The sequence below is a fragment of the Prorops nasuta genome, unplaced genomic scaffold, assembly GCF_024137725.1.
Source record: "Prorops nasuta isolate Cenicafe-Biocafe unplaced genomic scaffold, Cenicafe_Pnas_1.2 PNAS00006, whole genome shotgun sequence".
In the NCBI taxonomy this organism is placed as follows: domain Eukaryota; kingdom Metazoa; phylum Arthropoda; class Insecta; order Hymenoptera; family Bethylidae; genus Prorops; species Prorops nasuta.
This window is the reverse complement of record NW_027116803.1, coordinates 3,907,428-3,921,642: the sequence shown is the minus strand read 5'-3', so window position 1 is coordinate 3,921,642 and position 14,215 is coordinate 3,907,428. Positions and strand designations below refer to the sequence as shown.

Here is a 14,215-nt window from a genome sequence, read left to right as displayed (position 1 = left end):
TCCGGGTAGGTTGGGCATAAGAACAAGGTAGGTGTCGAAGAAAAGGGAATCAGCATATGAGGAAGGATGCTGCTTTCGAGGGAAGATGAGAGTGCAAGTGTCATTTGACAGTGAGAAATATTTCAGAGAGGAAATGTTATTGCGTACGAGCTGTGGTTTTACTATGCTGCTCGATTAAACTAGACAGAGAGTTTATAAATATTAATTATAATATTAATAAAAAATGTAATTGATAAAGAAAAAACAGTTTTAGCAGCAAGAATTTCTTTTTTAAAGTTGTACAAATAGCAAATATATTGTTAAGAGAGAATCGTAAGTAGAAACAGCGGGACATGGTTGGACAATGAATAAGAAATTGGTATTCCTGTCAGGCTAGGCATAAGAAGAAGGCAGTGTTGGAATAAAAGAACTCGAATACAAGGATGGATGCTGTTTTGGATGGAAAACGGGAGTGCGAGTGTCATTTGACAGCGATCGGTGTTTGAGAGAGTAAACGTCATAATTACGCACGAGTTGCGGTTTGCTTGGTTTCCTCTCGACCTAATTAGACTGGGAGTCCAAATATGAATTACAATATTAATAAAACCAAGTTAAGTTTAATAAAAAAAAAAATAAATAAATGTACAAAAGAACACTCAGCGTTTAAAAATTCTGCTACCAGTGAGCATTGGCAAGATAGGGTCGTCAGTAGAAACAGCGGGATGTGGTTAGACGCGGCACGAGAAATTTGTATTCCAGGCAGGTTAAGCGTAAGAAGAAGGCAGTGGTGGAAGAAGAGAATTAGCATACGAGGAAGGACTACGGCGTTTTTGGCGGAAAATGGGAGTGCAAGTGTCATTTGACAGCGAAAAGTGTTTTGGGAGAAGAAGCGAAGCATCGCGCACGAGCCGCGGATTGGTTGAGCTGCTCGGCCAAAGTCGGCCGCCAGCTGCTTCGAAACTCCGAAGCGGCTCAGTCGCCTCGCGCGTTTCTCACTGAACGCTTCAACTCGATCCTTTCTCCTCGCGATCCATCAGTAGAAGCTCGATCGCGCGTTACGCGTGTCGCGATTTCGATCGTTGCGACGAAATTTCAATCGATTCTCGTCCAAAGTCACGTTCTGCTTTTACCCTCGCTTTCTTCCATCAACGTTAAAATCGTGTCTGTGCAAAGTTTGAAAATTCTGACCAAGGTGAGTGCGCAAAAGTTTTCGTCGGAGTGGCAACTCCCAAAGTGTCGCAAGTTTTTCATGTCTCTTCTATACGTACTTCAATTTATTCCACACGATTGTGATTCCTCTCATGTTTCCCTTTAATGCGAGACGATCCTTTCAATTTTTTTATTTCATTTTCGTGTTACCATGTGAATTTTATTGCCTCGTTATTAGTATATATTTCCTATAATGAAGAAGAGTATTAGAACGAATTTTTGTGAATAGTATATAGTGAAGTCGAGTCGTGATTTATGTTATTATCGTACAGCTCGAGAGAGAAAGAGGGGAAAAATATGGATTAGAAATTAAACGAAACGGATGCAAAATTTTGATGGTGCATTGCTGTCGCTTCATGAATCATTTCCCAGATTTGACTGGTCAATTTTTCCTACTTTTCCCCCGTAAAGCTGTCCGGGAAAAATTGTTCAATGGCTATAGCTTTTTATTATTCGATTATGACAGAGTGTTGTAAATTATTCCCGCTTCGCGCATGGTGTAAATTTCGATTCGAGAAGGACGAACGATACCGATCGATTCGTCTGGCTATATACTGTCTATCTTATTTAACAATTAAGGGACTTTTTACAACTATTAAACTAACGTAAAATGTTAAAAGGAATAAATTTATCGAGATGAAAGTTTACAACTGGAAAAAAGTAACGATAATAAGTTGCAAAAAGCTATTTTAGCACCGTCGTATAATTTTGAAAATATGGCTGAATTATAGCCAAAGGAAAATTAACATCTCCGTATTATTTTACGGTAGTTAATATTTGACTTTCATCTTGTTGCGGCTGAGCAACATACACGGAAGCTTGGAGAAACGATTGATAAGGGGCAGCAAGAAAAAGAAAGTCGACGCGTCGTTTCCGGCTATTTTTTCTAGTCGACAACATCGAAAGTGCAAATGACGCAATAATAAGTACACCGAGAATCTTTCGAAAAAAAAGTCAGGAGTTCCACATTAATTTTTTGCGAGTTCTATATACACAGGGATGATAATTTATAACGTGTCTCTGACATTCAATTTCAAGGCCAGCACAGCGTAATTACCTTTGCCATTAAAAGGCTTCTTTGGCGGTCTGCTCTTTGCGCTTTAATTAATAATTTTCCAAGTTGCAGCATTATTGCCGTATATAGGAAAATAGCCAAGTCTCTCTATTACAGTGTTCAGATTAAACGTTAACAAAAAATCATCCCGTTCCCTTTTAAACTGGAGAATAATACGGTTGATCAGTGTTTTTATTCTTCGCTCTCTCCCAAATGACCTTCGCGAGTTGGTTTTTATCGTTCTTATATGACACACTGAATATACGTCGTTAAATCGTGTCTGCGTGCTTCCTTATAATATAGTGCATGGAGAAAAGAAGCAAAACTCGTATATAAGGATGTTTTTAAATAGATTAGGTGAATGGATTACGTTTAGAGGCACAAAGGCCTCGCATTAGCCAGCGCGCGAGAGTTTCGCGAAAGAAAAAGGCCGTTCTCCGTTACAGAGATACTTTTCTCGATTTGCCTTCGATCCGGTTCACCTTTCACCAACGTTCCTCGCGCGCGGTTCTAAAATCGAGACAAGCATTTATTCCACAAACACGCATCTCCGTTTGCTCCGTTGCGGTATTAACGTAATTTATCCCGTTTGTACTCCTATACACATATCGTATATACAAGCCGGACTCGAATGCAGATTCATCTGAGGTGCACGCGCTTAGGGGAATACACGCGACGGGAACCATTAGCTTCTGCGAGACTAGATTAGAATATACAACGGCAAACTGTTCCTGGGACTGTGAATCAATGCCGAACATTAGCAACCATTCGCAAAATCGTATCGGTTATAGCGTTTGCTCCTATTTATCTTAATTAGTACCAAACGTCTAAAGCAGAGTGGATGACGTCGAGAGTGTTCTCCATTTTTCCATTTTATAGTTAGAAGTACGTGTGTGGCGAACAATAGATAAGCTATATATATATATATATATGTAGGAGCGAGAAAATAGTTAAACCGGTCTTGTGACTAAACGATCGTTTCAGCTTGTTTAGAAAAAAAAGGAGGAGATTTATGTTAATTCTTCATTGTGTGTGTGTGTGTGGTTTATTCGATACAGGGAATAATAAGGAAGATTTTATTGAAAAAAGAAAACTAAAGGAGTTGGGATAGTAGAAAGATATATTTTTAGAGCCGCGATGGGTATAAAGAAGAAACGATTCGCGTCTAAAATCACACTCGAATGCCGTTGTCACGTTGGCTTTTGTGCTGCTGCGGGTACGTACAGTGATATCTGGGAGTCTTGGTGTACACTTTTTGTGTATAGAATCGATCGTTTCATTGCAGCTGCAATGTGATCTTTTGTATTTCGGTTACTCTTCATCCCTCCTGCAAGTTTCCTATAAAATCTTGTCACTCGAAGCCTTTAAAACCAAAACTCATTCCATCATCTATCCCGCTATTACTGGTGGAACGCGTGGCTGTAGACATCAGTCCTTGAGTTTACTCCGATTTTCACGGTTATTGCTCGCACATCCGACGTTTTATCGCTTAGAAACATTTTGCAAATGAAACCGAATTTAAGCGGAGACCCTAAAGGGGAAAAGCGCCAACCACGCAGGTAGACTCTTGTTACATGAAAATTGCGAGTATCGCAAGAACGCTCCGAGCATATTTCCCTATTCTTCTATAACCCGTAGCTGCTCCAATATCGAACTACTGCAGGGAGCTTAGACCACGGGCTCTTTTTCAATTCACCATCAATGCGACTATATTCCGTTTAGTGTACTAAAGTATATATATATACACTGTACAGACGTTTCCTATCTTCTCGCTAAATTCGCTTATGCCAAAGTTACTTTTTGGTCGAAAATCGAAATTCTTTAATGTAACAATATTAATAATAATGTTAATGTGGTGGTTGGTGCTGCAATGTCAAACTACTGGACGCATATGGACCATTGTCTCTTTTTTGGCTCACCATCAATGCGATTATATTCCAGTTAAAATTTATATGCTACAGTATATATGTATATATACCTTGTATACAGATGTTTGCTACCTTCTTGCTAAATTTGCTTCAGCCAAAGTTACTTTTTAGTCGAGAATGGAAATTCTTCGATGTAACAATAAGATTAATTAATGCTGTTGCTGGTCCAACGTTAAACTACTGGGAGCTTGGACCACGGTCTCTCTTTCAACTGACCATCAATCACTATAATAGTCTATATTATGTTTAGTGTATAATAGATATAGTCTATAGTGTGCTAAAGTATAATGTTTTAGTCGAGAATGGAAATTCTTCGGTGTATAACAATAAGCTTATCGTTGTAATCGAGGGTTAAAATGTTCTCAGCCGTGAACATCTGGAAAGTTTCGTGGCTAATTGTATAAATTAGCGAAGATTTGTTTATAGTTGTAAATAGCACTATGTTGTGCAATTGTTTGACGATGAACTTTGGAGCACAAGGTCGTAACGTAATTAATCGAGCATGCAGCGCACTTCGTAATCCGGTAGCGTTTAATTTTCCTAGCTTCATTTGCCTCTACTTGATTTCCATGAAAATTAAATCTCTAATATTTAACGCTTTCATCAGGATAATTTGACGCTTTGCGAAAACATTGACGGGGAGTTAGGAAAATACTGGAGGGATTTGATTAAAGCTGGCATGTAAATCTTGCAATTGCTTTACGGCGCAGTTACATGGAGGAAAAATGAATTTTCTCGTTGAAGGAGAGATAAAAATTGTGCATTCTGTGTTTTCTTTGGAGATAGGGAGTATCGTTGAAGCTCGTATTCGATAAGTGGCAACGCCCACGTGTGGCCAAGTAAGAAGACACAGGTGCAGCAGCAGCAGGCAAAAGCCTGCCAGTGAGTTTCTGCCCGCAGGATATCAGGACCGTTTTATAACCGTTACGGCAGAAGAAGCAGGACGACATTCCTTCCACCAGTCGATTTGAATGCGACCTCACGAATCTCGATATTCATTCCATACCACCTCCCAGATATGCCCAGAATGAACGTGCGAATATGAAATTCACAAATCATCCCCCCCCCCCTCTACCCTCTCCTCTTGCTCCCTCTCTCACCATACCACACATCCAATTAAACTTCTCTCAAAACTATAATAAAAGTGGTCGAGAGTATAAAGTCGTTTTGATTATTTGTAGGCCACAGAAAATGTTGAACTTTGCACAACACGGTGTAAATCACTCGAGTGGACTTTCGAGTATTTGAAGAATTTTTCGGAAAAATGCTGGAGGAGTTTTGCAAAGCTAATTATTGCGATAGGAGTACAGAGGGAGAGGGACTGGCTGTAGGAAAAAAAGATGCTGCGCGCGAGACGATAGGAATTTGTTTCTCTGGAATTTTACGAGCTCCGCCAAAAGTATTGGTGCGTCATATGCACCGATACGGAAATCGCTTTTTCTCTCACTCGGAGAATTTATTACGCGTGCCACCTTCCACCTCTTTCACCCTTTTCCCATCTTACCAAATCAGCCCTCGCACGATACTTTAAACTCGCTCATGATTTATGCGAAACGATTGTTAGACTTGGCTAGTTTTTACTATCGTATATAACATATATATATACCAAGTCTAAACTCGCACGAGAGTGAAAGCAATTTGTAAAAAGCATACGGAAATTTCAAGAGCTTTTTGTCCTTGTTCGCTCGGTCGTTGTGAAAATTGTTGTTTAAAAAGCGTTGGTGAATTACCGTGGCTCGTTGCTCATTATTTGTGTAGAGAGAAGTGTGATTTTTTGTTGCTCCTGGTTCGATTGGACAAACTATTATCGTGACCGAGGAAAGCCCGTAGGGCTAACTAAATTGATTGAGGACTCTTGCACGCAAGTGTAAAATGCGAAACGTATGATTTTAGACCGCGATCCTGTTTCTGCATGCATAAGCAGCCTGGTATTATCCAGTAATTATCTGGCGCGAGAAGCGAGTCGAGCGAATTTTTTTGCGGTTCCACGGCGATCGATCGCTCCTCAATCGTAGCGCACGACCAGAGGGGAAAAAGATATCGATTACGAAACCTTATGAAATACACTTCGGAGAAAAGTCTCTCTCTCGCTCTCTAGGCTGTGTATTATATGGACAGTAGAATAGAAAGGTGAGAGTGGTGTTTATTCGAGACGCTGTAGGTTATCGACCGTTATAATAATTAAATAGCATTCACGCGAACACGTGTGCGTTGGTGCAATCGATTTTATAATAGAAAAATATTAAATTATATATTATATGCATTCGAACATGGTACTTGATCAACTAATAGTAAAATTTATTACTCTTTCTCTGCGGCAACAATTTTGTACGTTTAAATAAACAAATCTACGTTTGTTGATATAACGAAGCTCCTGAAAATATAGTACTAGCTTACAAATAAATTTCGACTGAATTTCAATCGTATGAAAATCCAAACAATAATAAAACAATTTACACGTTCACCACTATTAACCGATTATCCAATTATTTGGCCCTTTAATCGGTAAATCAGGCATTGCATTCCAGTGGAGTCTTCGCATTCCATTAGGAGGAAAAATGCCATAGCACTTACGATAACAATCGTTGGAATTCCTGGAAGATGTATATCTTAATATGAGAAAAGAGGCAACCACGCTTTCTCAGTGAATTATAAATAATTTATACGGCGTAAGAGCTAAATTAATTCAAACATTATGGTACACACATATATATATATATATATACGAGTTTCATAATAGATCAATCGAAGCCAGTGGAGAATTCGAAGGCTCTCTCCACATACTACATATATATATATATATATATTAAACACGTCAATGGAGCTAAACGAAACGAGTTAGCGTTGTCCAAAGAGAAAAGAGCGTGAAAAGTGTAATTTTTTCAATGGGTGCTAGTTGGATCGGGTTAAAAAGCAGCGAGATTCTAGATCATCGGAGCGTGACAGGTTAGGCAGGCTTATACGGAACGTGTATTACAAAGTGTACCGCGCGGGGTTGCTAAGACTAGTGCGGGGCGATAAACATCGGAGTGCCGAGGAATGAAACGTCCGAGCTATGCGGTTTTTTCTCCTTCGACCAGAGCCTGCAGCCCAGCAGGCAGCAGACCCGCTGTCCTTGCGGAATGAAAGTACCCTGGAATCTCTTCTTCCACTTCATGACTAATGTACGAAACTCTGCGAATTCCCTAATGAGCGACGATACTCGTCCAATTTATTGCTATTTATCACCGTGTGACGAGTTTTTCCCGTAAAACGACGCTATTCGTAACCCACTTTCCCGTGTAATTCGAGGGGATAGGAATTTTGCATAAGAATCGATCAATGATCGAGCAAGAATGCCGTTAAGGTACAACGACTCTTGGCATTTCAGCCAACCGATCCTTCTATATAATGCTGGATGTACAAAGTTTTTCAATAACTTTTCGACGCTTTTGCGCGCGCAGAGTGAAACTACGCGTTTTGTGCATCGTGCTGCTTTTCATTAACTTCCTAAATAGAAACCATTACTGCTTGACGTTATAACGGCGGATGTTTTAATGCGCTACAATTCCCATAAAAATGTCGGAGCCTCCGAGATTCCACGCAAATTTTCATTCTAAGTATGGCGATTAGCCTGAGTTATAATGCAGTGTTTGCTACTGTCGTGGCGATAATTCCTGTAAATTGTTGCTCTTTGCTGCTTTATGCCACGCATTATGGTATATATGTACTTTCTCCACCAAGATCGTTACAATGGTTTTTTTACTTATTAATTAAAGAAGCTTTTATACCTTTTATAAGAGCGAAATATTGCGGCTGCGTTGGATTTACGTTGAATATTAATTTTACGTACATTTTTTTAGCGCGGTAGTTTATGCGTTTAGCGGGGATTTTTGAGTCGACGATTCTCTTTTACAATTTTCTTTTATATATCACAGCTTGGAGGTAGAGAAACGTGGATGTGCGAGGAATGTGTTTGGAGGCTTGTATCGAAAACGATATATATAATGAACCAAGTATGTACCGATGCTTTCAGATCAAGGACAAGTGAGAGAGGCTGCGAAAGACACTCGGTGCTTCCGATCGCAAGTGGTCGACTTTGCGAAAGTAGAGCGACTGCGTGAGATCCGGTCTTGGAGGGCAGAGGGAAAAATATGAGCATCTCGTGAAACCGACAAAAGTGGAGTTATCAGCAGACATCGAAGGGAGGACATCATCATGGAGACCGAGGAACTTACCAAGCTCGTCGACGAGATATACAAGGTGAGACGATACAGCTCGACCAATCAGACTCCCCACCACTATAATAATTATAATTACGCGCATCCCCAACCTCGAAATAACGTACGATATCCGGATAATTTTCAGAACTCGAATCAACGTAGGATTGATCGACGTGTAATTCGATCGCCATAAATCGTGTGGGAGTATCCCGATCGCTGTAGCAATTTCAATAAACTTTTTCCTTCCTCTCTGGAGGATTTTGCGCGTGTCAATTGGTGGATCACCCTACCGCAATGCGTGTACCGGAAGTGGGATCTAATTTAGGCTCTCGTGCCGCTCGATGGTGCGGGAAATTTAAACTGCCACTTGCGAGTGGCCGGCACGCGTGATTTTCACTCGTGCGTCTGCACAGCCATTGCCTTCTGGTTCCAACATAATGAAAACTGACGTGGTCTCTGTGCGCATTCGCCACCTGCCGCTCAGTTTGCGTGATAAACGCTCGTGGGAAAGACAAACGCGGGATCTGATTTATACGAGTCGCGCGCGGTATATGGCTTCTTCGTTAAAGTGAAATTACGCTGCTTCGTTGTTAGACCCATTTCCTGACGTTCCGTATAGATATATATATATATATCTATACATGAACCGTTATTCGGTGCTGACAGTTAGTTATTGAGAGAGCGAGCAAGCGAGAGAGAGAGAGAGAGACGTGCATGGATGCTTAGCATCACAGGTGAAACGTGACCTGAATCAGGGTTCATTCAAGCCTCCCACTTTTCTTTTCATCGCCCATCATATTTTTCCTTCAAAGTCCTATATCTGTACCGAAAGTGTCTCGTGTGCCACTGATGACTGACACGAGTTTCAGTTTGATTTCCATAACCTGTATAGCTTAGCCAAATTGCCTACGTAAATGATTTTGGTTTAAAGCATCTAATCAGTGTGCAGCATAGACACTGTCGAATGTACCTTCAGGCACTTAACTAACGCGTTTACACATGGCTGAGGTGCGCTCTTGCACACAGCGAAGACTAGACTCTCGGCTGCGCGCCAGTGTTGTGTATATACGGTAGAGCCACAGAATTTCCCCGATAATTAGGTGTCGCCTCGGAAAATTATCTGTCTAGAGCGGGGCGCGCGAGGGTGAAAATGATTAGGCTTGGAGTAATATCGTTAGTCGTTCGGCAGTCGAGCTTTCCTTCAAATTTCGTAGTCGTGTTGGCTAGAACCGGAGCTATTATCCCTCGGGACACAGCCTGTTATGCGGGATGGGCTAACGACAGGTACTTCCATGGAAAAGCCAGCCGGTGCGGCGTCTCTATCGAAGAGATGTACTGCCATAATAATGATCGTTGTTGCAACTTGGCTTCTCTCCTACTTTTCCTATCTCTCTCTCTCTCTCTTTCTCTCTCTTTCCTTTTCACTCGCAATTCTGCCTTTGCTTGTATCTCTTTTGAGAAACTTTCGATGCCAGCTTAACGCCCCTGTACATATATATATATATATATATTGAATATATCTCTCTTGCATTGCATAACGAGCGAGGATGCTCAGCTATTTTTCCACGAACACTCGATATTTCGTCAAAGGAAATTTCCCCGAAATTCACCGAATAAAAGTCGATCGAGCTTTAGGTAGGATCCTTCTCCTCTTACAGCTATACACAGTGTTTCTCTGATGCTGGAATATCTCGTGTCATTTGGCCATATATATAGCTCTTGGTATTATCATACCAAGTTTAATTTAGTGTTTAACCTAGTGGACGAGATTAGTTGGAAAAAAATTAAATGTTAAATGAACAAAGTTATTAATACCAAAGCTGTAATACCAGTTTGTGGTCAAATTATACTTTTAAACGTAGACACACGTGTATAAAATATCTTTTATACGTTTAGTGTTAAATTAAAAGTGTCATGGAGAATCAATGCTTGAAGATTTTATTGATCGTGATATGATATATAGGATATTTCATTTAAACGTTTGAAAGTAAGCACGTAAGAAAACGTTTATACGTACATTATCTTCGTAACTGTATTAAAGATATGAAAAGTTTGCCTAAGAGTTCTTTGAATTTAATAGGTAAGAGGTTTCGAAAAGATCACAAGCAAAATTGCAATATCTTTTATGGTTACGAAGATAAGTGTCTTTTTACATCCGTGTTCTGTGACGTTTCGAGTGTTACACCCTGTATAATACCAAGTTTCAAGCGCTATAATTAAATGTTACTTATGCCTTAAAAAAAAAACACCCAGTATATTGACTCATTACCGTATTTTCCTTACAATGTATAATTGCTTTTTTTTTCTTTCATAAGTACCGTATTTTGCCCACATTTTGATACAAACATATATATAGCAAAGCAAATTTTATAGGGTATTTGTAAAAGAGTTATTAAAATAGCTTATATTATTAACCAGCATAAATTCCCGTATCTTTTACCGTGGCGTTCTATCGCTGCAACTTACGAGCATGAGCGGTAATGATCACTGTTACAACTTGGCTCGTGTATCGGTCTGGTCTATTCCGATTGTAGCCGAAGAATTCTGATGCCAGGTCAATGCGGTATTATCTGTAATAATAATTCTCCGTAGCCCATTACACCGGCAACTATATCGAGATATGCAAGCTTTCACGATCGCTCCACTTGTGAAACTCCTCGTGTAAAAAACGCTTTAAAAAACTCTCTATAGATGGTATTGACATATTAATCTATAAAAGAGTGATTTATTTTTTGGAAATTGTCATTATTTGCTGCGTGGCAATAAGCCTGTGCCGCATGGGAATTACAAATCTTTGCTAATTGACCAAAGCGTATGTCGCAGCTGTTTTTAAATAAAATGAACTGCAACGGCCAATTATCAAGATTCATAAATTATTCAATGCGTCGGTGGTGCGAGTTATAAATTGGAAAGACAAATTGTGGGGTTAACGATCATAATGAAGTTGGAAAATGGGTGAGATATTTTTGAGTAGAGTTCGATCGGAGGGGAAAAGGGTCGAGTGAATTGTAGTGGCTATTAAAATGATTAGTGTTGTCGCTAGATAAAGCTTATGTTAGCTGGCGGGCAACGAATTTCGAGGCCCCCGCACGCCGACGATCGATACCCTGGCGAAATAAAGGGTACAAATCGGTTCTCCGGGATGCTACCGTATTTCGCGTGAAAATTAAACGGCCGGCTAATGACGGTATAGCGCTCCCAGCTACTTGTGTGGGTAACTGGTCTACGCGTAATCCCGGCTAATCTCTCAATTTCGTGGATTTGCTTTTGCAGCACTTTTTCATTTTTTACACCAGAGTAGAAAAGTCACGTGACTTTTGGCGAAGTTAATAGACAAAATGCGACTGATCGATGATAAATAATATTCTCGAGTAAATCTTTTCGAGCGCTTATTACGATATAGTCGGTGAATGGAGGGAGAGCTTTTACAAAAGCATTTGCAGCGAGATTTACGAAATGGTTTATTAAAAATGTCACATCGTAAACGTTACTGCGGAATAGTGAAATTTTGTCATGGGGCATTACGAGGATTATGGGTTAGGATTAATGAAGGGCGTTAAGGGTTGACCTGGTATGGATCGGAAACTAATTAATACCCAGTAGCTACCCTCTTTGGCTGGCCGATGTATCCGCAGTCAAATATGCCCGATGAAACATAACTGCTTGGCTCGTGATATACTCGCGCCATGGGGCTCGCTTGTCAACGGGAGCCCATAAACTTCGTCACGCGATAACGGCCTTAACCTGTAGTTACCTCGTTATTTCCAACTGCTTCGTCATCTCCACGAAATTTAGAAGCTGCCAGGCATATTTTTCTCCGACGCGCTTTTTCGTCTTCCACTCCCCCCAGCCCTACTTTAACCAAATTCAACTCTGCCACTTGACGAAACCCACCACTACACACATTTCGCCTACTACAACTTTAATATGACCAGGGGTGTAAGAAAATTGCTACAAAAAAGTCACCTGCCAATACTCCCCCCCCCCCCCTCCTCTTACACTCTACCTATCCTCACCACTAGGTTTCCAAATGAATTTCTAGCAAGCGTGAGGGGAATGGAATTGTGTTCAGGTGTGTGTAGCAACAGCTATTTGCCAGCTGCAATATTCATAGGCAATACGATGCGGATTTTCAGCAAGTTTTCGTGTAAAGAAGATAAATGTATTTTTTGTCTGGCGTGGTGGAGCATCAATGATGCAGCAGCTAATTCCATAAGCCAAGGCTGCGGAGTGGTGCGGAGGAGGATGAGCTTTTGCCTTGCCCTTGGTAATCGTTAAAATTGGTGTTTGGAACGGTGAAGCCACAAGGAGCGTGACTCGGTTGGGCTAACACGCGCTTTAATGAGGTTGTACTCATTGTGCATGTTCATTAGAACGTTCATTACGTCCACTTGTCGCAGTCCCAACCGTCCCGAACAACCTCCCTTAACGGGCCTCCATTTTTAATACCCCCTCCCCCCCCCCCCCCTCTTTTCATCGCTTGGGCTGAAAAGCGATTTTCACGAGGCTTATACCCATTTCCTTCTTCCGATGATAAATTAATTTTTTCGCTACCCGATTTCCTCGGAAAAAAATTCATTAGCATGTCGCAATATGGCACGGCGCCATTTGCCGAGCGAAAACCACCCTCGCATTATTTCCTACTGGAATAAGCTTGTATCTCATCGGGGAGAACGCTCGCATTAAGTGGTTCCCCTCTTTCAAATTTTATCGTCTCGGTTTTCCCACTTTTTTCAAGCTCACCTTTTCTACTCCCTTTCCCTCTCCCTCTCTGTTTCTCACTCCATCTAAATATTCGTCGCTTTCTCATAATTTTCCTACTCATCTTATCTCTTATTGCATCGTCGCACTCGCGCACACAAGCATAAATAAATCACAATATATTTGCTTGTTTCAAGCTAGTTTATTTGCATATATAGAGTTTATTTTGAGACACGCTATTAACCTCAGCGCTATTTTCATAAAATATCGAGTTTCGTCAATTATTCGGTATCCCAAAATGGATGGATATCGGTAATTCTGTCGAATAATAAAAGTTCTCCATTAATCCGTGTCTAGTTCTGATTCCGGTTTCGTGTCAACAGTCGCCTAATGAGTCGATATCGCGTAGAAAAACGAAACTGTCAGAGTTAAGGAAGCTAATTATTGCCTCTAATAAGCCGACATACTTTCGTATCAAAGGAGAATATATTTTAATTGATTTTGCTCCGCTTTCACTGACTGCATATATATCTGATAATAATAATAATAGCAGAGATGACGCTCAAAAATAATCTCTCGATGGAAAATATTGGCGGAACACGAGGGCTTCTGATGAATCAATGCTCGCGCATATTGAATTATCGATCGAATCAGAATTTGAGCAGTGTCTCTGTCAAAGCGACGAAAGAGAACAAGCCATAGAGAAATCCGAAACTTCGACAACTCACAGTGTATATAGGTACCTGTTATAGGCGAATCGGTGACTATACTTTCAATTGGAACTCGAAATGGGATATTTTATTAGTTGATAAATGCAGTAAGCCCGCTCTCTTCCATCTCCCATCTTGTAAAGTAAGAGAATATTTTGATTGGCTAGAGCTAGAAAGAGGGATTTTTCGTTGAAAATTTACCAAACATCGAAAGGGTATTGAGAAATTTAATACGTAAAAAGTAGAACGAAGGCTCGATTGAATATCCCCGAAGTATTTGAAAAAAGGGTACTCAGCGATATCTGCGCTGAACATTTTACGTGATAGCATAAAATGGTCGAAACGGCAGCATCCGCAGTTCTCTTCAGGATCTTTTGCCTTAACGGTTTTTGCAAATTGCATCGTATCCTGTCGAATTGTTTCGCCTAGCAA

At 40.5% G+C, this 14,215-nt stretch overlaps 1 protein-coding gene across 2 annotated transcripts in view; it reads left to right on the top strand.

The window, feature by feature from the left end:
• Positions 1-14,215, top strand: part of IRSp53 (Insulin receptor substrate 53 kDa) — a 96,112-nt gene that overhangs the window by 8,231 nt on the left and 73,666 nt on the right. Inside the window, exons 1-2 of one of the 2 annotated variants that reach the window (XM_066728654.1) lie at positions 970-1,171; positions 8,186-8,412. In XM_066728654.1, coding sequence (XP_066584751.1) covers positions 8,368-8,412 — 45 coding nt within the window. In that variant the 5' untranslated portion in view covers positions 970-1,171; positions 8,186-8,367. Of the gene's footprint in view, positions 1-969; positions 1,172-8,185; positions 8,413-14,215 lie in introns of those variants that run through there. The other variant, XM_066728655.1, reaches the window with a different exon arrangement.